The 27,277-nt window shown below is 34.8% G+C and overlaps 1 protein-coding gene and 1 long non-coding RNA gene across 5 annotated transcripts in view; both read left to right on the top strand.

The window, feature by feature from the left end:
- LOC148127328 (uncharacterized) overlaps positions 1 to 27,277 on the top strand; it is a 212,673-nt gene that overhangs the window by 132,465 nt on the left and 52,931 nt on the right. The gene's annotated exons all lie outside the window — the stretch shown is intronic.
- The window catches only part of MEGF10 (multiple EGF like domains 10), a 95,026-nt gene that overhangs the window by 46,131 nt on the left and 21,618 nt on the right, over positions 1 to 27,277 (top strand). For all 4 annotated transcript variants that reach the window (XM_087926887.1, XM_087926885.1, XM_026703958.2 and 1 more), the window contains exons 6-13: positions 6,705 to 6,951; positions 9,468 to 9,588; positions 9,894 to 10,030; positions 11,932 to 12,144; positions 17,760 to 17,934; positions 18,316 to 18,436; positions 20,668 to 20,831; positions 21,431 to 21,533. In XM_087926887.1, coding sequence (XP_087783013.1) covers positions 6,705 to 6,951; positions 9,468 to 9,588; positions 9,894 to 10,030; positions 11,932 to 12,144; positions 17,760 to 17,934; positions 18,316 to 18,436; positions 20,668 to 20,831; positions 21,431 to 21,533 — 1,281 coding nt within the window. The remainder of the gene's footprint in view (positions 1 to 6,704; positions 6,952 to 9,467; positions 9,589 to 9,893; positions 10,031 to 11,931; positions 12,145 to 17,759; positions 17,935 to 18,315; positions 18,437 to 20,667; positions 20,832 to 21,430; positions 21,534 to 27,277) is intronic.

Here is a 27,277-nt window from a genome sequence, read left to right as displayed (position 1 = left end):
ATTGATTTGATGGTCAAAAGAGAAAAGCATGATGCAGCCATTTGATCTTTTTCTTCTAAATGATTATTTCGTGAAGGAAAAGGATGCAAAAAAGGGAGATAAACTCATGATACCTACTTTGAAATGGATGCACAAGAACATAGAAAACTTGTTTCGTTACATATTTTAGGATGTATGTTTTATCCCTTTCTTTCAAAATTAATCAACACTTTCACTTTCTTCTATGTATTCATGCACACCACTAGCTTATGTCACCTTCATTCAAATTTATTACATTATTTCTCTTTGTCTTAATTTCATAGATCCACAACATACTGTAGTTCTTTCATGAACCATTGTTAATTTATGCTCATATATTTTCTTATCTTACATTCTAAGTAGCATGCTATGATCATCGTAGATGTTTTGCTTATCATCATTCTCATCAGTTAAGGCTTTCAAATAATATTTTTAATAAATAATATTTTTAGTCAGATTGAGAAATTATAGACTATATAGTCGTTGGAAATTAACCAGTTTGTTTGGGCAACCAGTTTGTTTGGGTAGATTTTGTCAATTATAACCAATCAAATTTGTTTACAGTATTCCATGCAATCTAGACAAGAATTATTGTTCTCCACATTCCCTCAATGTGGTTGTACTTGTAGTGTATTGATACACATTCAGAGTTATACACAATTTAATATTGAAAATGTGTTTTTAGATAAGGAATGTGGAGGCAGGTCAGTAGTTTTCTTGAACAATAGAATATAGTGGTAACCTCCTGAAAAATTGCTTCTGTAATCAAGATTTTAAATGCAGTTGATATGTACTAGTTAAAAAACTTAAAACATATGACTATATGATCCCAGTTATTGTTGCTGAGTTTAACCAGGGTTACCTCAGCCTGTATTAGTCATCCTTTTCCCACAGAAATTAATAGCTCAAGTTAGTCAGGACAAGTTTAACTTACATGTATTTCAAAGACTGACTCTGGAACAAGCCCAATAGCTGAATGAAAGTCACAAATGAGCTTTGTAATAGAGTAAGGATTTGAAGTCAGGTCACTCAATTTAAAGGAACACTAGGCATGTTGTTTTCGAGTTATTTAATCATTCCTGTCTCTTTGTGTCTTGCTGGATTGTGTATCAGTAACTGCTTCTTTGAATTCTTGTAAACTCTCATGCTTGTGACATCAGTAATAGTATCTAACCACATTGTCTTTGACATTTTTTCATTGCCTTCAATTTTTCCAGACATCAGGATCTTCTCCAAGAACTCTTACTTTTGAGTTATGTACCCAACAGTTGTAAGCTTCATTATTAGTAAATTCAGAGAACAATCTGTTTTATTTCATCAAACATGGAGTGATTTGTCCTACTTTGATTTGAAGTACTCTTAACAATTTTCCTCAGCACCTCAATTCAAAGGCCTCAAATTTGTCTTTGCCCAGCTTTTCAGATGGTACAGCTTTCAAAGCCATATGTTCCTATCGAGAAAGCCATTGGCTTTGTTAACAGTGTCCAATTGCTGCATTCAGGCATAAAACACTACTATTTGCTTTGTATATAGTCTGGACTGCAAGATGAAAAGAACACTCTAAAGGAAAAATAGAATTGCAAGTACATAAGCTCATATTCTGAATAATTTTCAAAATATCTGAAATAATTAATCACAAATAATAAGTTGATGGAAAATCATATGGTAGATCCAAATGTATAGTTTTGGCTGGTTATTTTGTTTGAATTGTTCTTTGCAACCATCAGGTATTCTATGATTATTTTTATGCTATTGTGTAGAAGAAAATAGAACTGCATGCAATTCTGTTATTATCAACAGGAATATTCTTGGATTCAAATATTACAAATGTTCTTATAAATATTAGCTTGGATTCATTGAAGTTTATTTTTTTCTCCTTTTTCAAAAGATATTAACAAAAGAAAAGTGTAGATGGGATGAAGAATCTAGAATAATCATTGCATAGATTAGATTGATAATTTATTTACTATAACTCAAAAATAGATCTTAAAACAATTATAAATCTATGTAGATGTCTTAAATTTTATATTGCAGTGTAAAAAAATCACAAAGTTGCTTTTCAGTTTCTCAAATTTATGAAAGCAATTTACAAATAGTGGATCTTAAACAGTCTAATAATATTTATTGAAGTTTAATTATATGAAATGATCTAATATGAATCTTTACATATATCAGAGTCCCAATAATAATTCTGATTTTCCAATTATATTTATACCTTTAAAAAGATTTGTTCCCAAAGCTTCTTTAGTAAAACAATTGTATTTATCACTGAAATACATAAAGTTTTATACTTTTCTGTTGTTGATAGTGAATACATATTTTGAGAACCCGATTAATTTTATTTATTTAATAAATATTATAACCCCTAGTGTGAAATTTCACTTGAGATATTGGTAAATGTTTGCTGTTACATATTTTTATGATCTTCCCAATATGTATTATAGAGTTCTAAAATAGTAATCATTTGAAATAAAATGAATGTTCAAGAAAAATGTGAATTATGAGGTTTTCATGCTATTTCTATTATTCATCATACAGACACAAAGAAGTATAATTAAGGGGAAAACCATCACAAGTTGTATTTTACAGTAATATGTTATTTTGTTTTTGTTAGCATTTAAAAAAACAAAAATAAGTGAATTTGTGGTTCTAAGATAATTAAGGTAATGAGGTTTTCCCCACCATTCACTCATATCTGATTCTTGGAGACTGCATGTTTTTTTTTAGTACAGTTTTTCAGAAGTGGTTTGCCATTGTCTCTTTTCTAGAACAGGGAGAAAGTGACTGACCCAGGGTTACCCAGCTGGCTTTGTGGCTAAAACAGATTAGAGCCACAGTCTGATGCCTTAATCATTATACCAAACTTATTATAGATGAACTATATAAATAGTTAATATATATGATGACAAATTAACAATCTGTTATTCTCAATTAACACTTCATTATGAAACATTGTCATGTTATTATTTTCTTCAGTCTTGTGATCTAAAATCCAATGTCTAGCTAGAACATTATCAAATATTTGCTTTCATAAATACCTGGATATTCAGCCACTATAATATCAATTAATGAATCAGAACAGAATTGGAAGGGACCTTGGAGGTCTTCTAGTCCAAACCCCTGCTCAAACTGGAAGCCTTATATCATTTCAGACAAGTGACTGTCAAGTCTCTTCTTACAAATCTCCAGAGATGAAGCACCTACAACTTGGGTGGCAAGCCATTGGTTATTAATGTCACTGTTAGAAGGTTTTTTCATAATTCCAGGTTGCTTCTGTTCCTTGATTAGTTTCTAATTCAGTTCCACTGTGTAGAATCCTAATGATCCTGAAGTGCTAGTCTACCCTGGTATTTATTCAAATCATTATTGTTTTATCTGTCATGATCTGGCTTTGAAAACCTGAAGAAATTGTCTCAGGGCTCTGACATTCAGGGAGCTATGTGCACAAGATTTGTGTCTTGAAAGGTTTACAACTCTACTACAATTTACTTCAAAACTTAATACTTTCATCAGTTTGTTAACTGATTTCTATTTGTGATCCTTTCAAATATTAAAATGGACTGAAAAAATGCTGTTTCAGCTCTTAATAAGTCATAATAATATGATTTATGACTGAAAAAGTGTAAATTCAAACTCACAGTGAGATGTAATATGCAACTTACTTTAACATAAAAGAAGTAGCATTTTAAGGATAATTGGTTGTTTCAATAATGGCATTTTTTTAATAGCTGTGCAATATTTTATACATACTGTAGTTTTTATTTCTACAAGTAAGCTATGCCCTATCAGGTCTATATTAACACCATAGCATGCATGTACACAGTAGGGATACATCACATCCGTTTTATTTTACATCATTGCTGCTTAATTGTTCTTTAAAATTCTTCAGTGATAAGTGATACTTTATTCAGATATTTCAGAACATTTAAATCAATTTCCAATGTTTTGGTTAGAACAATTTTTCTTTAAAGAAGACTAACCTGAATATTCTAAATGATACTAAACAAAATTAATCTTGTAATCTGATAAGTTTTTAGAAAAGCTCAATTTGTTCAATAAACCTAATGCAAGCATACATGTATTTTCAAAACATTGTTTTCCAAGATTAAAAAAGGCTAAATACCCTGGTGAATGATAAGCACAAAACACCACAGCCCAACATACTTGCAGTTCAATCTCAGACAAGAATTCACATCTCTTCATCTCAGTCCTTGTCAGCCCTTCAAGATAGTTCAGACAAGAAGGGCTATTAATTCTATCTTTAATGGAAGGTTACATTAACAGAGTATTGCAAGTCTGAAAGTGCTTCTCTCCTCTCTTGCATTTATAATCCAAGAAACTAGGGAAACTTTTGATATGTCTCCTACATCCCCAATTTTTCTGCAGATGGATATAAGGCTTTACTGGGAAGATTGGTGGGTGACAGCAGAAATTATTAAAGTTCTATCCCAGACTAGATCCAGGGCGTGAAAACTCAGAAGACTTCTGATAGGAGGTTTAACATCTCCAGGTTTCTGTCCTGTAGAGACTTATTTTTTAAATTATTATTAATTTTATACATACTGAAGACTTAGATGTTCCACTAGAATTACACACATGAACATATTTTTTTTCTAATTCACCAGAAGCGTTTAAATTATTTACATTATACAGATAGTCCTTGACTTACAACAGTTTGTTTAATGACTGTTCAAAGATATAACATTGAAAAAAGTGACTTATGACCATTTTTCAGAGTTATGACAGTTGCACCATCCCCATGATCATATGATCAAAATTCAGATGATTGGCAACTGGTTCATACTTGTAACCGTTGCTATGTCCCAAGATCGTGTGATCCCCTTTTGTGACCTTCTGATTACCAAAGACAATGGGAAGCCAGATTAACTTCATAACCAGGTTACTAATTTATCAACTGCAGTGATTCACTTAACAACTGAGGCAGGAAAGGTCATAAAATGGGGCAAAACTCAGTTAATGAATGCCTCATTTAACAACAGAAATGTTGGGTTCAATTGTGGTCATAAGTCGAGGACTACCACACACACACACACACACACACACACACACACACACACTAACACACACAAAATACAGTTTGTAACAACTGAGGCAGGAAAGGTCATAAAATGGGGCAAAACTCAGTTAATGAATGCCTCATTTAACAACAGAAATGTTGGGTTCAATTGTGGTCATAAGTCGAGGACTACCACACACACACACACACACACACACACACTAACACACACAAAATACAGTTTGTAAGAGCATATTGTGTACTATATACACAGGGTAATAGTTTAGCAGTAAACTTTACTAGAGTGGTAAAGAAGCATAGCAATGAATAAACAGTAATAAAAAAATTACATGTTGTGTTGAGTGGAGGGTTTTTTCCCTAGACCCAACCATGCTTTATTGTGTATTACAAATCACAACATCATTAGACAATTGTGTTCAAGACAAAGCTGTCACATCTAAGTAATGTACAAGACACATTAATGGGAAAAAAATCTTTGTTAAGAACCCACTATTGTTATTTGTGCAGTCTGAAGAATTTAGCTTTATGCTAGAGTAATGATCGGTCTGAGGAGACGCCATGAGTCTCCTCTAAGGTCTAAATAAATATGTCTATTTTGCCTCAGGAGAAAGCTATGGGAATAATAGTCACTAAAGTAGTCCAGTGACAATTATTAGCAAGGATATTTCCATTTTATTTTCAGTTCAGCAGGAAAATGAAAGCAGATGCTGTAAGCATATATATAGTAAATTCCTAGTGAACTTGATATGATCTTTTAGAGGTTATTTACAGTTTTAGCATTTAAAAAAAACTTCCATAGCATTTTTTTTCTTTGAAACTTGGAAAATAATGGCTTTACAAGGTTTTATCTTATTAAACTTTACAATAGGCAGCTCTTAAGCCTTTTTGGCAGCTCTTGAGCTCTTTTTCAAGGTCTATATATAATGAATGTCCATAACTGGTACTGTTTGGTCTGCTAATTCATAGTATGTAACTATTTTTATTTTTTTTAAAAGATTATTTTCTTAGATTCTGCATTTTCCATAAGCACTAGTGCAGGGGTGTCAAACTCATGTCATCATGGTGGCTTCATGTGACATATCATTACTTTCCTCCCCTCCGCTAAACCAGGTGTGGCCAACACGTAATGCATCCGGCCCATGGAGATAGATTAGAAAGAACAATTATCTCAAATTTTCAGAAAGTAATTGAGGCATTGCTGATCTACATCAGATAGCATAATAATAATAAAAAGCCCATAAAGAAAGTTCGGAAGGAAACAGATTTCAAGATGTGTCTGCATATTTCCTGCTTAAAACTTCATATTATATCTGCTTACAAATTATATTTTAACATTTCTCATCACATGGTTTGTTGTAATACAACTGGTAAGACTGCATTTGCTTTTTAAAATATGATTTATAATTCTATAAATATAATTCGTAAATACATTATGTGTAATAATATAATTATATCCAAGCAAATTATATTTAATACCATAATATATCATTATAATTATAAGTACAGTATAATGATATGTTTTTTCTCACTTGATTTTAAGATGAAAATTAAGCAATTCACTTTGGCACAATATCATAATTAATTAAATAGCAGGGAAAATAGGTTGACAAGGCAGTGCCTATAATCTTGCTTTCTGTTTTCTGTGCAGCATGTGATAGTTACCATTGGGGACCCCACTGCAGTAGTCGCTGCCAGTGTAAAAATGGAGCTTTGTGTAATCCCATCACTGGAGCTTGCCACTGCACTGCAGGATTCAAGGGATGGCGCTGTGAGGAACACTGTGACCAAGACACATATGGAAATAATTGCCACCAAAAATGCCAGTGTCAGCATGGAGCCACCTGTGATCACATCACTGGAGAATGCAGATGTCCCCCCGGATATACTGGAGCTTTGTATGCAATTGATATATTGGTTATGTGTTCAATATTAGTGAATTTCAGGAAGATGGCAATATCGTATTCATGCCATGATTATTCCTCTGGTGAAGATAGAAAAATAATTTGCACTCTGCTAATAGTTTTATTGGGATTTGAAATGGTCTCTCAGTTCCAAATCCAATATGCCAACTCGTGGATAACTAATAAGCAATAGAAATATGACAAGATGAACTATATTTTAATATTTTGAGGATGATTAAATGTATATAATGCATGGGGTTTTTTATGTTACTTTTATTAATGCTTGATTCCTTTTTTAATATGTTGGAAGGGTTTTTATCCTTAGGCAGGGTAAACAGTTTAAATAAATTCTAGTTGAACCAGAACTCATTGGATGAGATGTGGGAGCAGGGATGGGATGCTACTGGTTCTGCCCAGCTCTGTAGAACCGGTAGCTCTGAAGAGCAGCAGACACCGAACCGGTTCAGTGTCTGCTGCTGTTTGGCCCATGCACCCACCCGGGCTCTTACCTGACCTTTATTTCCTGCTTTTTCAACCTCAGCTGCTTTGTGCGGCACAGCTGAGGTTGAAAAAACAGTAAAATAGTGTCTTTTCAAATGCTGCGCACCTGCACGCAGTGCTTATCAGCTGCCCGGGTGGCACAGCTTAAGGTTTATTACACGCGCTCACAGCGCAAAATGTAATCACCAAACTGGTAGAAACACCAGTTGACTCCCACCCCTGTGTGGAAGGTTACCATTTCATAATCCGACACAGTGGACACTGATTTATAAAAGCCAAAATGAATGTTGTCAGGATATTTTTATAACAATAAATTATGACAGTAAATATGAAAAAGACTCTCAAGAAAGAAAACTCTGGTAACAGTTTGTATTTGAACCAAGGAAATGCTAGTTCAAATCCTTATTCTTTATGACTTAGAATCAATAGCAGTCACAATTATTTTCCTCTTACCATCCTATCACAACTAAATAGATCCAACTACAAAATTGCTTGGAGTTGATTTGGGAAAAGGGGAGATAAAACGGCAATGAATTCACCAGCAGCCTGTTTATACCAAAAGTTGCTTTGAAATTGTCTAGATCAAGGGTGTCAAACTCGATTTCATTGAAGGCTGCATCAGGGTTGTGTTTGACCTCAGGGTGGCGGGAGGGGTGGCCGGGGGGATGGCCAGGGGGGTGGCCAGGGGGGTTGCCAGTATGATGTCACTTGTGTTGGGGGGCGCCTGTGGTGGGCCAAGCACTCTGCCCGTGAAAACAGGTTCCTGAGCTCCATTTACGGTTGGAATGGCCTCCTGCAACCCTCTGCCAGTGAAAACGGAGCTCTCAAGGGCTGCATGGGGTTCCATTTTCACTGGCAGAGGGTATCCAGAGGCTGTCCCAGCTGAAAGTGGAGCCCAGGAGCCTGTTTTTATTGACAGAGGCACCATGGGCTGGTCCTTTGCTATTTTCAGGGCAGCCCTGCAGGCCAGATTTAAGCACCCTCCAGATCCAGCCCCCAGGTCTTGAGTTTGACACCTCTGCTCTAGATCATAGATCAGAATATAGAGAAGGCATCATCTTTTCCCAAAGCAATCCAAAGAATGGACATTTCAGCAACTCATCTGAATACAACATTCTGTAAAGGCAAAAACAGGGGTAGCAATCATTTTTGTTTTAAAGGGAATAGTTAATTGTGACTAGAGAATGCAGGCCTATAAGCTACTTTTGTATATAACTTATTTTAACTTTATACAATAAATATATTTGTTTGCTCAAGGCATAAGCTCATTATTTGCCATGAATGTAAGCAATATAAGAATATTGACTAGGTAATTGTATACCACACAACGAAGCCCCCACCTGAACAGAACACACCTCCAGCCAATCAGAACACGGCCAACCCCCCAACCAATCAGAACACAGCCAAACCCCCAACCAATGAGAACACCCCCCCACCCAATCAGAACACAGCCAAGCCCCCACCCAATCAAGTCACACCCCCACTAGCAGTTAAAAGGAAGAAGCAGCTGCAAGCTCACATTACTCTGAGAAGCACAGAGCCGAAGACACAAGCCTGAAGATGATGAATGAGACTTCATTGAAAGGTTGCCTAGATACTTCCAATTTTACGCGGGAGAAAACCCGAATAACCAAAGATCCACATATATATATAGTCTGACTCACAGATGAACACTATACAGAAGCCTGATGATGGCAGATGAGATTCTGCCAAAACGTTGCTACAACTTTAAAAGCACAACTACAATGATGTGGGAAAATACCCGAACAAAGCTGAATAACATACATACATACATACACATATATATTATTTATATATAAATATATTATTTATATATAAATAATATTATTTATATATAAATATATTATTTATATTTTCCTTAGTTTTACAGATTAACGCCCCTAACCCTATTAGAAACATAACTATCTCACTATTTCTCTTATAAGAGAAACACTTTAATTAAACACTTTCTCTCTGTGAATGTGTATTTGTGTTTGACTTATTTTTAGCTGTGAGGATCTTTGTCCACCTGACAAACATGGGCCACAGTGTGAAGAAAGATGCCCATGCCAGAATGGAGGAGTTTGTCATCATGTAACCGGAGAATGTGCCTGCCCTCCTGGATGGATGGTAGCTATAATTTCTATAAAATTTCATCACTTTTCACTTTGATATTTCATTGGTATATTTTATTTCTAGGTTATATGCAGGAAAAAAGAGAAATTATTCGTTTGAATCTATTACCATTTTGTAGGATTAAATTCTTGGATTAGCTTTCTTTTACAGCATAAACATTCCACCAAATTAACAATCTAAACATTCATGAGAAAACATATAGTATCTAGTATTGCAAAGCTGTTTCTTTTTCTTTTTACATTTCATGTAATCTCATACTACAATCCCATGAATAAATATGAAGTTCTGTTTTCAAACAGGGCACAGTCTGTGGTCAGCCTTGCCCAGAAGGACGTTATGGAAATAATTGTTCCCAAGAATGTCAGTGCCACAATGGAGGGACATGTGATTTAGCCACTGGACAATGTCATTGCAGTTCAGGGTATACAGGAGAATGGTAAGAAGACAATTCTTCAGCTCTCTCGATCGTCATGATTGTGGAAAAAAGAAATTTACAATATTATGCAAAATTGATTGCTGTCCAGTTAAAACTAAGCAAAACCCAAGCTCATTCAATTTTACTTAAGAAACTAATTCAAGTACTATATATAGCTAAGTCATTTTCTTTCATTTATCTTATATTCAAAAACCATTTGCAATTTTTTTGTCTTTTTTTGCTTTGTTTTGGTCATTTCACTCCAATTCATAATATGAAAAAATTAAAAAGCACTGCTCCATTTCATTTTTTTTACTTTTTTATTTTATTGTTCTTTAATCAATGACTGTTTTATGTGAGGACATAAGTCAGGGGTCCCCAAACGTGGTAACTTGAAGACTTGTGGACTTATGCATAGCTGGCTGGAGAATTCTGGGAGTTGAAGTGCACAAATCTTAAAGTTGCCACGTTTGGAGACTTCTGACATAAATCACGTGAAGACTCTCACGACTGTGAGCAAAGTTGTAAACCCATTTTCTTCCACCCATTATTTTTCCAAATATCATCACTGCCATTTTCCTCAGTTCCTATGGGGCACAACAATAGAGCTCTTTCACCCCTATAGATGTTAGGGGCTCGGTGTCTTATTTTTCCCCCATATTTAATCTTCTTGGTATGATAACAACAAATTTTCAGAAGGGAAGAGATGAAAATTTTGTCCCAGAAGTTTTTAAGTGAGCTTTATGCTAGTAAATTAACTTTCTATCCTACTATTTCTTATGTTTATGGGATTTGTGCAGAATAACTTTACATTGATTTTTAAGCTATTGAATTATAAGAACTTTTTGTATTTTATAAAATCTTGCATACTATGTTGTGTTGTTTGAAAGGAATGTGTAGCCAGCTGGCTATAACCCTGGCCTCTTTTTCTAACCTTCAATTATCTCTTCATAATTTATTTTATGTTATAAAGAGCAACATCTAATGGCACACAGATGTCTCGGGTGTTCCTCTTTTAGCTTTCACAGGAAATATCACGTTATCTAGTTTGTCCTACTGGATTTGATTTAGAGATGGACACTTAAGTGAATAAATCCTCACATAATAAATCAAATGGCACTTTGAGGAATAAGCATTTGCTTAAATATCATAGCAAATTTCTGTTTCATGCATCAACATTCTGTTAGATGCTTGGAAGTATAGTGTGTAGAAAATAGACAAAAGGAAAATGTCTTTCACTTGAGCAATCAGGAATTTCCTATTTTATATGAAATTTTAAAAAGCTGTTCTTATATATATTCAGACTATTTTTCTATGTAACTCAATACCTGCCTAGCTCAACGTTAGCAATAGCATTCACTTCATTTTATGTAGAAATGAGATGTTTAGAATTACCTCATTGGTGTCCTTCATAATGGTCAGTCAGGAGGAACAATTTTTGAAAGGAAAACAATAGCAATAGCTCTTAGAGTTATACCTCACTTCATAATGCTTTACAGCCCTCTCTAAGCAGTTTACAGTGTCAGCATATTGTACCCAACAATCTGGTTCCTCATTTTATCATCCTAAATGGATGGAAGACTGAGTCAACCTTGAACCGGTCAGAAACGAACTGCTGGCAATTGGCAGAATTAGCTTCAATACTATATTCTAACCATTTCTTCTTTTTTGTAATATATCTGTAATATTTCTGCTAAGAGGTCCATATGATCCTGCTTAAGACATAAGAGCATGGTTTGCTTTAATTGTTACCTAGAAAACCATAATTAAAAAGCTGACGTGTATTGCATGAAATTGTATGCATGGTTGTGTTTGCATCTGTTATGCAATAATGCTGTTACATGACAAGAATTAAATGGACATTTTAGAATATTTTTTTATAGAAAGTGAAAATATCTTTTTCTTCCTGGTCTTCTCACTAGGTGTCAGGATGAATGTCCAATTGGAACTTTTGGAATACAGTGTGCAGAGATCTGCCAATGCATGAATGGTGGAAAATGCTATCATATTAGCGGAGAATGTCTTTGTGAGCCAGGATATACAGGAGTACACTGTGAAACAAGACTATGTGCTGAAATAGTCTATGGTCTTAAATGCGACAAAAAGTGTCCCTGTCATTTGCCAAATACTCACAGGTACTTCAGATATTTTTGTTATATCTGTGTGAAATCAACTTTTGTTTGCCAATTAGTCTTGGGCAAATTTTTCAGTAGTTTTTATAATGTCACTCAACTTTTTTGGCAAAACACAAATGCAGGCAAATTTATATTGCCACAGCAATAACAATATATCACCATGAATGAGAATATGACAGGAAACATAAGAATGTGAGGAAGGATTTGTTTTTCCAGATATCCTGTTATAGTAGTAGTAATAGTAGCAGTAGTAGTAGTAGTAGTAGTAGTAGTAGTAGTAGTAGTAGTAGTTAAAGTTGTTCACAAGGATTAAAATCTTTGGATTTCTTTCTATAAATGCTAGTGACTAAATTTTTTTCTTGTGTCTTGGGGGAAAAAAATACAATGTTAAGAAAGTGGGTTTCATGTTGATGACCTGCTAATAAAAACAAAAGCCACTGATTATTTGCTTCTCCTGACAGAGCTTTGGAAGCTATTACAGATAGTCCTCCACCCACCACCATGTTGAGCCCAACATTTCCACTGCTAAGCAAGACAGTTGTTTAAGTGAGTTTGCCCCTTTCTTGCCACAGTTGTTGAGTCACTGCAGTTGTTAAGTTAGTAACATGATTGTTAAGTGAATCTTCATTGACTTTGCTTGTCAGAAGGTCGCCAAAGGTGATCATATAACCCTGCAACTGTCATAAATAGAGGACTGTTACCAAATATCTGAATTTTTAATATTTTTATTGGTTTATCAAAATATAGAATACAAAGAAAAATCCAAAAAAATAATAGAAACTAGGAAGGGGGGAAAAGAAAAAAAATGGTGTAAAGAAGGGAAGGGAAAGAAAAAGGCACTGACTTCCAGCTCTCTTAATGTTCTGACCCAAACCTTGTTCCAAGGAAAAAAAACGTGAAACAGAGGTAACAGCAAAATCCTCTAATGATTCTTTACTAATTCCGTTCCTCCAAAGGCTGTTTCAAACTAATTGTCTCTGATAAGAATGAGCCTTGCCAAGGTTGTGCAAGGTTGCCAAGAACACTAGATAAAGTTACTAAGAAATATTTCAAAGAGTCTTCAAACACCAACCAAGATATTCTGAATGTCTACAAGGCTTGAGTTCAAAGAAAAACTTCTTTGCTTCCTGCAAAGAACTCCGTTTTCTCAATTGGCTTTTATCTCTTAAGGAGGGGCCATTACCTTGCAGCCTTACTCCCAAGTTTGATTGTTATGACAACAGTTAAACTAAGTTATTTATTCCTACAGTAAACCATGCATGATTTGCTTAGTTAGAGATCTTTAGTGGTCCATTTAGCAGAGAAATTTCTAAAGAAATGCTTTCTTCATTCTCTGATATCATTGTTCATGAGGAATATATGCTTAAAAATTCCAAGCGCTTGTTATGTTTAGTACTGGAGTTGGAATCCAGCAACTTTTCCATTAACTTGTCTATTTGGTGGTGTGTTCACTCTTTTTCCATTCTTGTCCTTCAACAACATTGTTCAATTAGCAGGACCTGGGTTGAAATGTTTATCAAATGTCCTACAATTAATGTAGACATTAACTTGGAAAATAACTACATTTGTAGTAGACATTTTAAATTGACAAGAATGTATGGCAAACATTATATAGCATTTCTGATATTTCAAGGATTAAGTTGATTCATGTTCAACACAGCTGTTCATTTATACTACTGAAGGAAAGCTTGTGGGCAAGTCAAACTAAAAATGTTCTGATTCAAATAGAAGCACTTATTTTAGAATGTGTTTTTAAATATTTCTTCATTTCTGTAACAAATTGAATGGATTTAGCAGTAATATGAGTGTAGCAGCATTGTATTGTTCATTTTAGAATACAGTGTAAGTGAAAAATTATATATGTATATGCTGTGGGCACAAACAGCAAAAATGTCAGAGTCAATCCAAAAATTAATACTACAGATATATTAAACTTAAAGTTATGATACTCAAATTCTGATTTTTATAATCAAGAAGGCTTTTCTTATACATATCAACAAAGTAAACATATCAATATTAGGTATGAAAGTCTTTCAAAAATCTGGTCAGCATGAGTATATTGTACTTTATTGAACTGTAAACACTAATAGTTGGAATGCCCTGACAGTCTGTACATTTCACATTTCTCTATCAATTGTTGATTAAATATAGATTCACTTTGATCTTCATTTAATCTAATTTCCCAAGATTTATTTTAAAAAGAGTTCTGTATTTATATCATTCTTCAAACCCTATGCAACCTAAGCAGTGCCAGTTAAAGTGACTACACCAAGAACATTCTAGTATTTTAATTTCCTATTTTTAATCATGGATTGCTCGCTCTCTTGCTGTCCCTCTCTCCCGCCCCCCTCTCTCTTTCACGCACACAACAAGAAGAGAAAATGAGATAGAAAACAGTATTCTAAAATGATCTTTCTGTTTCTTTATTGGTTTTATGCTACGATGTTGCCCATGGTTACCAGAGTTAAAATAATTTCCTGAAGTACAATAATTAATTATTATTTATTTCCAAATTACTGTCAGGTGTTACCATGTAATGTCTCATTAATCTAACATAACACAGATGTTTTCCTTATTTTTAAAGCCAAAATTAAAAAAAAATGATTAAGAATAAAAAGCATGATTAGCCCATGTGATCTCTTAAAAGCACTTCCAAGCATAGCCTCCTCTTTTTTTTTTTTCTTACAGAGAGAGAAGATAAAGGGTGACTGAATCAAGCTCCTTAGGAGCCAATTCCCTGTTAAAAGCACCTTTAAGTGCTGGCTCCAGGAAAGAATCCTTCAGAGCACTTCTGCCTGGGAGCAACATAACATTTACCCAAGTGACACATAGGTTTTAGTCCTGGGTCAGTGACATCATCTCTTGTGTTGAAGTGGTGCTTGGGAAATATCTGGCCTTGACCCAGTTGAATTCTTCTGGGTTAGAAAATGACTAAAAAGAGAGAAGAAGCAAAATCCTATCAATGAAGCATTATTGTCTCAACTAGTAGTCAGAATTTGATTAAATTTCTGCCTGGAACCCAAAATACAGTTTGTCAATATGTACTAATTATTAGAGATATAACTTCTCTACAAAATATGAATGAGAGCAACATTCCCCAGCTGAGATTAGATGAAGATTTTGGGAACGGAATTGCTTCATTGGGTTTGCATAATGTATCTAATATTGTATCTAATGTGCCACAAGGCCACAATGACAGTTAAAACAAATGTATTTTGAATAATAACAATAGTAATAAACTATAATTTGCCCTTCTCTTCTAAACCATTTAAACACAGATGAATAAGAGAAACTATACCTTTTTGGTTTTCCATATATTTGTTTGAAAACATGTTTTACACACAAACAGATGTGTTTCTTTCATAAAAAAAAGTGATATCGTGGGGAGAGATTGACTGCAGTTTAATAATAGGGATAAAGAACAGCTCACTGTAAAGAATTACACTGGCCTAATGAGTAAGGGGCATTGAAAAAAGGCATTTAAAAAAACAGAAAAGACACTCTTCTGTCATCGTTCATTTAATATGTCTTGACTGGAGTACATTCCCCCCTTTTAGAATGCCTTAGGGAATATTACTTCAATCAGTGATCAGTCACTGACTTCAATCAGTCATCTTTAAACAGGCTGCCTATTGTAAATATAATTGATCTGGATATTAAGGCTTCCCTTTGGTGAGAGTTAAGCTAAGTGCTTTTCCTGCCAGAGGATCACAGAACTGTCCTTGTGTTTACTGTCTTGGCACGTATATTCTAGCACAGCTGATGGTTCCATTTGTTGCAAAATAACAGCTGTGTGGTTGTGCATTGAATAAAGCTGCTGTTTCAGGTAGGAACAGATGGCCTGACACCAGGTATGGAAGCTAAAATAGCAACATTCTTGAACGCTATAAGAGTGCCCTTGACTTTTCTCCTGTAAAGCAATTTGGCACTGCTTCTAAGTAAAAAAATATAAAACTTGCATACTAAACACCTACTGGAATTTAAATGAAAGCTCATAGGTTCATGCAAGGTCAAATTATGTATCTGTTAAATAAAATTTGGTTTAGATTTTTGACAAAATGAATAAATACTGGGGAATAGTTACAAGGTTGCAGCTAGCATAAAGGGGGTGATTAAACTTAGTTTATTGCAGTGCTGACAAGAATACATTCCTTGAAGCTACTATTTTTTCTTAAGAAATCTATTGTATGGTATAGCCTAACCCTAACCTTTTCATCGTTGCATGCCGAAAGTGTGTGCATGCACGCATGGCTGCACCCATAATGCAATGCACAAGTGACCCCCCCACCCCCTGCACATGCGCGCATAACCCCCCCATGCTGTGCGCCTCTGGGCATGTGTGTGCAACCCTTGCATGACCCCTATGCCTCTGCACATGCATGCATCCTGCCCCCGCACACTCCACCCCCACACATGCACAGCAGATACCCAACAATCAGCTGGCGGGCAGGAGGCGATGGGTCACATGCTGGCAGAAATGGCTCTGCATGCCACTTCCAGCACACGTGCCATAGGTTCACCGTCATGGATATAGTCAATAAAGGGTTGGTCCAGGGTCAGGAAACCAAGTTTGAAGTCCATCCTTAACTTTGGAATTGTCCTGAGAAACTTCAGGCTAATCACATGCCTCAGTCTAATCTATTTCATGGATTTTTGTTGGGAAAACATGGACAAGAGAGTTCTATAATCGTTGTTGCAAAGAAAGGTGGGATAGAAATACATATATACATTTAACTTAAACACTCATAAAGATAATATAACAATGTATTTCAATAGGGTTTCATTTTTATTATTATTTTAAACAATCAGAATACAAAAATATGCTCCTAATATTCATAGCCTGTTTGGTTTATTTCTACAGTTCTAAGGTAATGAATATTGAATCAGTGAATTTACATTTGATTTTATAGAATATAACTGCAGGTTATATCCTTGACTTACAACAGTTCATTTAGTGACGGTTCAAAGTTACAACGGCACTGAAAACTGTGACTTATGGCCATTTTTCACACTTAAAACTGTTGCAGCAGCCCATGGACACATGATCAAAATTCAGATCCTTGGCAATTGGTTCATATTTATGATGGTTGCAGTGTCCCAGGGTCATGTGATCAGCTTTTGCAATGGGGAAGCCAGATTCACCTAACAAACATATTACTAACTTAACAAATGCAATGATTCACTTAACAACTGTGGCAGGAAAAGTTGTAAAATGGGACAAACTCACTTAACAAATGTTTCACTTAGCTACATAAATTTTGGGCTCAATTTTTTGAGGACTACCTGTACATATTTGGCTAATACCTGTCATATTTCATCCAAAAACTTAATTATAAATGTATTTATAATTATATCTATCTGGTAGATTTTCTCAGCACTGATTTTGTTTTAAAACTTAAAATATGTAGATGCTATTATTATTAGTAGAGTATTAATACTGCAGTAAATTAATATTAGACCACATGGTCCTCTAATTCCACCCACTCCCTGTACCCAAGTGAGGGCATTTTTCTAAATAACTTCTTTGTGTGAAAATCCTTTGTCCATTTTTCTTCATTGGGCTCTTGGTATCATATTCTCTACAAATGCTTTATCCATCCATTCCTTTTTGGTAGCTGCCAACCAATGTCTGGAGAGTGCTTTTGCAAGCCTGGCTGGTCTGGTCTCTCTTGTAATGAAAGCTGTTCCCCAGGATTCTATGGCGAATCTTGTCAACAAATCTGCAGTTGCCGAAATGGTGCTGATTGTGACAGTGTGACTGGAAAATGCATTTGTGCTCCAGGATTTAAGGTAAATAGTTCTGATTGTTATTTCATTGGTTGTCTGCCTTTGAAGATAGAAGCAACTTCTATAGTCCCTATAGGGATTAAGACATTCCATCAGAAAAGGTGCTTCAAAACAGGAGTGCAGTTAAGACATATTTGTTTTAATAAAAGAGAATATATATGGAATTTAGGGTTGAACTGTGGAATTATTGATGTTCTTCGAGCTTTGGTGGTGGTTGCTTGCAGCCATTTCATTACCCAACTAAGTATTATCATTTTGCAGATGTTTCATTACCCAACTAGGGAGCATCATTACACTGATAAAGTTACCTTTTTATTTAAAGATCTAATTAAAACATTTTCCTTAACATTGCATTTTTCTTATCTTTTGTCAAATGCGTTCTAGGGTTCTGATTGTTCTATGCCTTGTCCTGTTGGAACATATGGAATTAACTGTTCATCTATATGTAACTGTAAAAATGAAGCTGTTTGTTCCCCAGTAGATGGTTCTTGTGTCTGCAAATCTGGTAAGTGATCTAATTTACATTTTTGTACTATGAAAGTCATATATATATTTTAAAAAATATATTAAAGACTTTTAAAGAACAAGAATCATAAACTACACTGTGCTGTTACTTCCAGGATTAACTTTCATTTTTTAATTCTGTTCACTCCACTACAGGTTCCTTCCTGTTGATAATTCCAAAACATTTTAAAAAAATGTTCGTCAAGATCCCTGTATGTTTTCCCTGCCTTTTAATCATCTTTATTCCTTATTCTCTTTGGCTACCTATTCTGCAATTAGCTTTCCCTCAATATGGTTTATAGTAGTATTTGTATCATCCTTGCATACATTTTTCTCATGCATAGCACTTATTCTATTTCCATTCTTCCTTTCACGCTTTTCTTTTTCTTTGATGTCCACTTTTTCCTTAACATCCATTCTTGCCAAAATAATCCCACATTTAGAACACCTCATCACTGCAATATACTTCACTAATTTTTTTCAGTCTTTCATAGTAAACATTCAAATCATTCATGTGGTTGATCCATTCCCTATTTTTGTAAATGTATGAATAGATGTAAGCTTAAAGTACATATTTGAAATAAGCAGGCTTTTTTCTAAGCAAATACTAACCAATCAACGCTGTCATTCATTTATGAATGATCCAAGCATTTTTTTCTGTATTCTGCCATTTTATTCCTTTTCATACTTTTACATTCAAGATGTCTAATATAATTTTATTTATTTATTGAATGTATACTGTACAGCCATCCATTCATGGTTCCAGGCATCTCACAAAAAAAGTATAAAAACAGCAATTCTACACTCCAGCCCCAGTGCTTCAGGGAAAAGTTTGATCTTTCTGGAAGACTAACACAGTCAGGACTATCTGGATCTTAAGGGAAACTGCTTGGCAAGCTGGGCAATAAAGAATGCACACTTCACAAAAGAAGAACCCAGAGTATGACCCTTTGATCACAAGCTACACAATTGTTCTCAAACTTATCTCTTTTTTTATTATTGTGAAGTATCACAATTATTACTTGCCTATAGATCCCTACCTACATAATACCAATCTTTACTTTCTGGCATATGTATTATCAAGTTTGTTCATAACTAAACCCATATCTTCACTTTGTGTATATATTAATCAGTGCTCAAGATCAGAATTTTATGCAGAATTATTACATTGTTCCTTTTTTTTTCAGTTGTACATGCACAGACAACATTTCCATTTATTCTTGTATCTTTCATTTTACTCATTATTTCACTCTTTTTACTGCTTACCAAGGTTGTCACCCAAATGGATGCATGGATACTGACCATCATATCTTTGGTCAGTTGAAGCCTTTATATAGTATAACTTTTCTGTTTAGTAAACTAGAGAAATGAAATAAGTTGCAGTTAGTTGCAATCTTATGCATGCCACCTGCAGAATTCTCTGTTAATTATTAGGATAATAGCATTCATTGTTGGTGTATTTTGACTGCACTGGTGCAATCCAAATAAAGACCAGTTTTACCTAAAAGACGTTGATACTACATTAGGTCAATATACGATTGCTGCATTCCACCAAGTAGGAGGAATATGCAGTATAGCACCATACACTCAGGATTCCTGGTGGACGCATTTAATTCAATTTGGCAATTCCTTTAGGTTTTCAGTTCAAGGTTCAGTTTGAAGATGTGATTCTGTTGATTGGAACTTCGTTCAGCTGTACAAATTATCAGAGCCCATTTCCAAAGAATTAAGAAAGAATGAAAAGAAAACAAATAATTCCTTCCATCATTTGTATTCTATCCACTTTCAAAAGTATAACTGCCTTTATTCTTCTAAAAACATTTGTATTTTTAGTTTTAGCTGTTTCTTTGACTTTGATTGCTCATCAACGACAATATTTTTACAACTCCTCACTTCAAATTGCTTAATGACATTTGTAGATCTAAATACTTTGTATCAGTAACTGCATCTTGTGAGGTCAGCTGCAATATATGTAGTGAGTTGCAGCTCACAAAAGCTTATGTCTTTTAATAACCATGGCTAGGTGGAAAAGATGCTGCTTGAGTCCTCATTTTTTTGCTGCCATAGACTAACACAGTCATCCTCCTATGATTCTGGCAAGTGAATGATGTATTTAAAAATAGCTTCCTATTCAAAACCTGAAAAAGGTGCTTATCAGCTCTCAGTTGTTCTTATCAAGTAAGATCTTAGAACTCTATACTGAACAGAGGCATTTTCTTTTTACTGTGTCAGGTTGGCACGGAGTGGACTGCTCTATAAATTGTCCTAGTGGGACATGGGGCCTTGGCTGTAATTTAACATGTCAGTGCCTTAATGGAGGAGCATGCAACATTCTGGATGGAACCTGCACCTGTGCTCCAGGTTGGAGAGGAGAAAAATGTGAATACCCCTGCCAGGTAATAAAGCTGACTCCATTGAAAGCTTGATTTGTCATTATAATATAATGCCTTGATAAATGTGTTGAATATTACAATATTATAAGCTGTATTTTTAAATAAAATATGTCCATATTATCAGAGGTATTGCAGCATGTAAACTAGCAGTTCACTGTATAACCCAGAGGTCTCCAAACTTGGCAACTTTAAGACTTGTGGATTTCAACTCCCAGAATTCTGGAAGTTGAAGTCAGAAGTCTTAAAGTTGCCAAATTTGGGGACTCCTGGTATAACCCATTAACTATGGCACAAGGATGTTATCCTTTTGGGGATAAATCTTCAGGACATGGCCTTTGATTCATCCTTAGTCTATCATCATATTGACACTTTAAATTTGTTCTTTGATGTTCCAGTTTGAAGTAATTTTTACACGTCTTCCTATACTCATCTTGAAGTATAAACAATGTAGAATACCTCATTCATGAGCTTGGGAATGAAGGAAGGAAAGGAAGAAATATGTTTCATTCACAAATCAACTCTCTTATTATGTCAATAATGTAAGGCTTCCATGTTGACTGCACTAAAATAAGTTTAACTTCATTTCATTTTCTTCCTGGCAGGATGGCATGTATGGCCTGGATTGTTCAGAGCGCTGTGACTGCAGTCATGCAGATGGATGTCATCCAGTAACAGGTTATTGTCGCTGCCTTCCAGGATGGTCAGGTAAATTTGAAATTGTAACAATACAAGCGTGCCATACAAATTTTGATTCTTCTTAGCACTCTTGGGTAAATTAATACATAGTATTTTGATCAATATATGAAAGTTTTAGAATAGATTCTATTTTAATCACGAGTCCAAATATATGTGGTACAATTTATATTAATTACATAAACCTTTCTCAGAAAATGAACATCTGGAGACAGAGTAATTCTCTGAAATGGAATAATATTATCTAGGTAATTGTAGGCCTTTAACCTATCATGACAGAATCCCATTGATTCTGTGCCATCAAGTTGCTTTCAACTCCTAGCTTTCAAAACCTAAATTCACACTGAACTTTATCACAACTACAACTCTGATGCTAGCAAAAAAAATAATAATATCAGCATTATATCTACAAAGTTAATCTTGGCAACTGTTCTGTAATCTGGCAGTAACCAATAGAGCTGTTTCTGAAAATATGCTTTCCATTTACTGGGTCTTTTAATTAATGTGAAAGTGACATTTCATTATTTTGTTCACATGAATAGATTTTTTTTTTGCTTTCTCTTTTCTAATTTTATAAAAAAAAATCTTCTTACTGTGTTCTAAATGTCTCACAAATGACAAATCTGGGATATAGCTATTTTAAAGCCCATCTTCATCTTTCATAGTTCACCTTCACACATGCCAGAATAACTGTTGTGTTTGACTATAGCGCTATTTGTCTTTGGGCAAAAGTGTTTTTGAAACACGCAATACCAGCAAAGCTATCTTGTTTGTATCATGTTATGTATCTAGATGTTACTGACATATTTCTTTTTTTCAATATTTCAGTCCAAGTAGGCTGAAATATATTTATTTACTTGGAACATATACTGTTCTTAAGAAATAAAATAAAAACACCACTAAAATCAACTGTTCACAATTAAAGATAGCAGAGGATAAAAATGTATAAAGATGTATTAGTAGGATATTTTACATTTTATTACAATACAATCTGTTAATTCAATAGTAGGCCAAAAACGATTTGTAATACTTGTTGTCCATGACAGATATATTTAGATTTTATTCAGTGTGCATAACTAAGCAAACTGACCTTGATTCCATTTTCTTAGGATAATGAGAAATTTTGATCAATCCTTTGGATTACAAGCGTCTTTGAATTTGGAATGCAACTCTAAGATTTAAAAAAAATATCAAGAGGCATTTAAAACTTATGCTGTATTACAATTGATTTATTGTCAATTTTTGTTCCTTTATGATTAGAGGTATTGAACCAAACCAGACACTTAAATTAACAAATTTAAAATTAATTCCTCAGTAAACTCTTAATTCATTCTTGCCAGCTATATTTTGGTAAACAGAACAATGAAAGCATTCTTACAATTGTCAGATTCAATCTTCATTAACATGTTAAGTTTTACTACCTACAAGCTTATCCTTGTTCAAACATGGATGACTTTCTTTTTCTTGAACACTAACATTTATAATATTTTTTAAATTCTGTTATTCAAGATGTTATTACTATTCTCTTATAAATATCTGAAATATTCCCCCCCAACCTTTGGTTTCTTCAGTTTAATCCCAACCTATTGTGTTTTCTTTCAATCCCATTCATTCTTGACTCTTGACGGATATATCTTTTCTTTTATGTACACTGAGAGCATATGCACCAAGACAAATTCCTTGTGTGTCCAATCACACTTGGCCAATAAAGAATTCTATTCTATGATTCTATTCTATTCTATTCTATTCTACTGAAGACTGTCTATTTTAAACTGTCTATTTAGCCTTCTTCATCCATTCCCCAATTTTTTTATTTCATTTCATTAATGAATTCATGATCTTTATTATTTATTCCTCTTATATTCCATTCAATATTCTATTATCACAGTTCTTAGTATTCTATTAATATTCTATTAAGAATGGTTTGTAGATATTGGCTTCTATCATCAACTATAGCTTTGTTCAATCAAGATATTTACATAATTCTTTTAGTGATATAGTTAAACTGATGGCTAGGTTTTCAGTCTTAGTCATACCATGCTAGATGTAGAAATCCCTGCTAAGAGTAGGGTCGATTTTGCCATAAATTCAATCAAAATCTAATTATAATATAGTATAGATGAATAGGACATGATGGAAGTTTCAATATTTCGATGTAACAGCTCCAATCCTAATCTTTAGTTTTTTTTTTTCTTTGCTGGGATCAAAAATCCTGGGTAGGGATGTGTCAATATGTCAGATTTTCTTTTTTCTAATTTTAAAATTACTACCATGTTTCTCCAATAATATGGTCTCCACCAATAGGAAGGCCCAGCATGATTTCTAGGCATGAGGTAAAATTAAGCCCCACCCCCAAAATTTAGGCCTATTTAAACCATGCGTTTCCCCGCCATTTCTCACATAGTTCGAACTATACGAGGTGAAGAGAAATGGGGGGAAGGGTGGGGGGGTGGGGAGAAAACTTGCCTTTAGGAGTGCCCTGCAAGTAGCCTAGGCTAGAATACTCTGATAGCTGATAGAAGCTCCCCGAAGACAGAGTCCCCAGCCATTTCATGGCATGGCGTGGCTGCCCGTGTCCCCTCACCTTTAGGCAGTCTCTTTCGGGCAATGGAAGCTCCCCAAGTGCAGTCACCAGCCACTTCAATTGGCCAGTACAAACGGCCTTGGGGCGAGCGCACACACACACACACTCCCCTCACCCTGAGGCCACTTCTATCGGTCGATGAAAGCTCCCCAAAGGCAGAGTCCCCAGCCGCTTCAGGGCTTGGCGTGGCTGCCTGTGTCCCCTCACCTTTAGGCAGTCTCTTTTGGGCGATGGAAGCTCCCCAAGTGCAGTCACCAGCCACATTGATCGGCCAGTAGAAGCGGCCTCAGGGCGAGCACACACACATACTCCCCTCACCGCGAGGCCGCTTCTATCGGCTGACGAAAGCTCCCTGAAAGCAGAGTCCCCAGCCTCTCCAGGGCGTGGCATGGACGATGAAAGCTCCCGGCCGATCGAAGTGGCTGGTGACTGCACTTGGGGAGCTTTCATCGCCCAAAAGACACTGCCTAATGGTGAGAGGACACGGGCAGCCATGCCTCACCCTGAAGCAGCTGGGGACTCTGCCTTCGGGGAGCTTTTGTCGGCCAATAGAAGCAGCCTTGCAGCGAGGGAAGTGTGTGTGTGCGCTCACCTCGAGGCTGCTTCTACCGGCCGATTGAAGTGGCTGGTGACTGCACTTGGGGAGCTTCCATTGCCCAAAAGAGACTGCCTAATGGTGAGGGGACACGAGCAGCCATGCCAAGCCCCAAAGCAGCTGGGGACTCTGCCTTCGGGGAGCTTTCGTTGGCTGATAGAAGCGACCTCATGGCAATTATGGGCCGCTCTAGGTGGGGGAGGAAATTAAGTCACCCCCAAAAAGACGGCCTAGCCGTTTTGGGGGGGGTGTCAAAAAAAAATAAGCCTTATTTTGTGAGAAACACGGTATTGCTTTTGACAGAGCAATTATTTCTACAGTTTGCTTTAGAAAAACAGATATTTGTCTATTGTTTTAGTGTAGAATATGTTTGGTCCAAGGAAGTGTAGACAGATGCCACATTTGCAATCCTGCATGCCGCAAAGCATATTTTTGGCTTTGAATCCAAAGTATTGCACAATCCCAGTATTTATTGCTTGTGAAGAGGGCCTTCCTTTGACTTGTTTGTATCTTTGAAACATGAGCAAATATATAAAATATCATTTAATATGCACTCCAGCAGCTGCCAGCATGGATCATTTACTAGATCCCAACTACATAGTATAGAAATTAGGTTTTCCACATGTCAATGTTACCACAGTGTTCCATAGTACTATTATTGTTAAAATATATGAAATATATAAAAAAGTTTTTTCTATATAGACTATATGTAGACTACAAATTTTATAGCAGAATAGATAATATTATCCAAGTAATCATTCCTTTCATTCACACCATTGTATGTGCTACAGGAATGCTAATTTAGAAGTGAAGCTTTTGGCATAGTTCTCCGAGTTTGAGGATTTCTTCAGAGTTCCTTAGCTGAAGTTTATCACGACCATTTTGCTATTGCCTAGCAACTTGCAAAGGCCATTAAAGAGGTCTTTGTCCATTCTCCTGGCAAAACATTTCCTGACTGATCTGTTCATCGAGAATGAAATTAATGGACTTATTTGCTAATAATTCTTTTGTTTTGGAAAATGCATTTTAAATATTCATTTAATATTACACTAAAAAAGCATCTGTGTAATTTTTAGTGTAAAAGCTTCCTATGCCAAGTATTCAGGTGGTCATCTAGGGGCTGAAATATCTAAATATTAAGGCAGAGTTGCTTGCTGACATGTGGCCTTCAAAACAAGAATGTGTACAAATATGTTCCTTTTCCTGTTTGTGTTCCTAATTGTTTTAGCAGTGTTTAGTTAAATACATGAATTAATAAAAACATATGTAAGAACATAATTCATCTGGGAAATAATGGCTCTGCATGTGGACAAAAATAATACATTTTCATTACCAGTCAGATATATAGTCGTATTATATTAAGAACAGCTTAACATGTAAGATTGCACTGAACGTCTTCTCTACTTGAACTATAAGGATGATCAGATAGGTTTTTATATCCATTTATGCAATCTTGTGATTTCTAGCCACATGAGATTTTTATTGAAAAGAAATCAAATTAAAAACAAACTGATTTGTTTATAACAATTCAGTGTTAATGTTAACACAGTTCAGATTTCAGGCAAAATAAAAATAGATGTTCCCAATGTCCTTCTTGCACAGAAGGAGAAAAGAAGAACATAAACATTTGAAGCTATCTGTAGATGATATTTATTTTGCTAAACAATAATTTGGGATTACAAACAAGTTGTAATCATAAATATTATTTCAATTTATATTCTCTATTTCCACAGATTATTAAACTAGCAAATAATATATTTATGATAGATTCATATCATATTATGTATTAAACAAAAATAAATTATTTAATTTATTTAAATAATAAATTTAATTTCTGTTAAATTATTTAACAAAGTCCTATCTGTCTACTCAAAAATAAATTTTGTTAAGTTTAATAGTCATTTTTGGGAGGAGATGGGTAAAAGAGAATATTTATATTGGATGAAATATATTGAATGAAAAAATAAAAAGCGAGAAAACAATTTCTAAAATAAATCTTTTTTTGTCCTTATTTGGTCTCAGTAGCAAAATATTCTCTTAAATTGCTTATTTCAAACTCATGTATATTAATTTCTACATTCAAGTTTAATATTTTTAAAATGTACCAGCATAGTCAAAATTTTAAGGTGTGATGTTTGCAGAGCTTTCAGTGGATCTAATGATACCCAGCATAGATGCAACAAGGAATTTAATTTGTTTGCAAATATAGGTGGCTGAATTTAAAATTCCAGTAAAAAATGTCTGTTCTAAGCTATTGAAAAATAAGTTGTGACTTGATTCTGAAAACTGAGCTATCTAGACAAGAATCAGCTTGCAAGAGGTTGATGGTACAACTTCTTTCATGTCTTGACAGTCAATTCAAAGTCCATTCAAATTTTCATTCAATCAGGAAAAATAGCCCCTTTATACTTGTTCAGTATCCTGTATAAAATTAGTTTCTGAGTTCTTGTCAAATTTCAATGTGATGCATTTTCCACTACAGTTATTTCTGTCATTATTTCTCTAGCAAATTTGATAAAAAGACCCAGGTCATAATCGGTTTAACCTACATTCCCCTTTATTCTAACCAAGAAAGAT

This window comes from Pseudonaja textilis, chromosome 2, assembly GCF_049901715.1.
Source record: "Pseudonaja textilis isolate UNSWEBS1 chromosome 2, rPseTex1.2, whole genome shotgun sequence".
NCBI lineage: Eukaryota > Metazoa > Chordata > Lepidosauria > Squamata > Elapidae > Pseudonaja > Pseudonaja textilis.
This window is presented reverse-complemented; position numbering and strand designations above follow the sequence as displayed.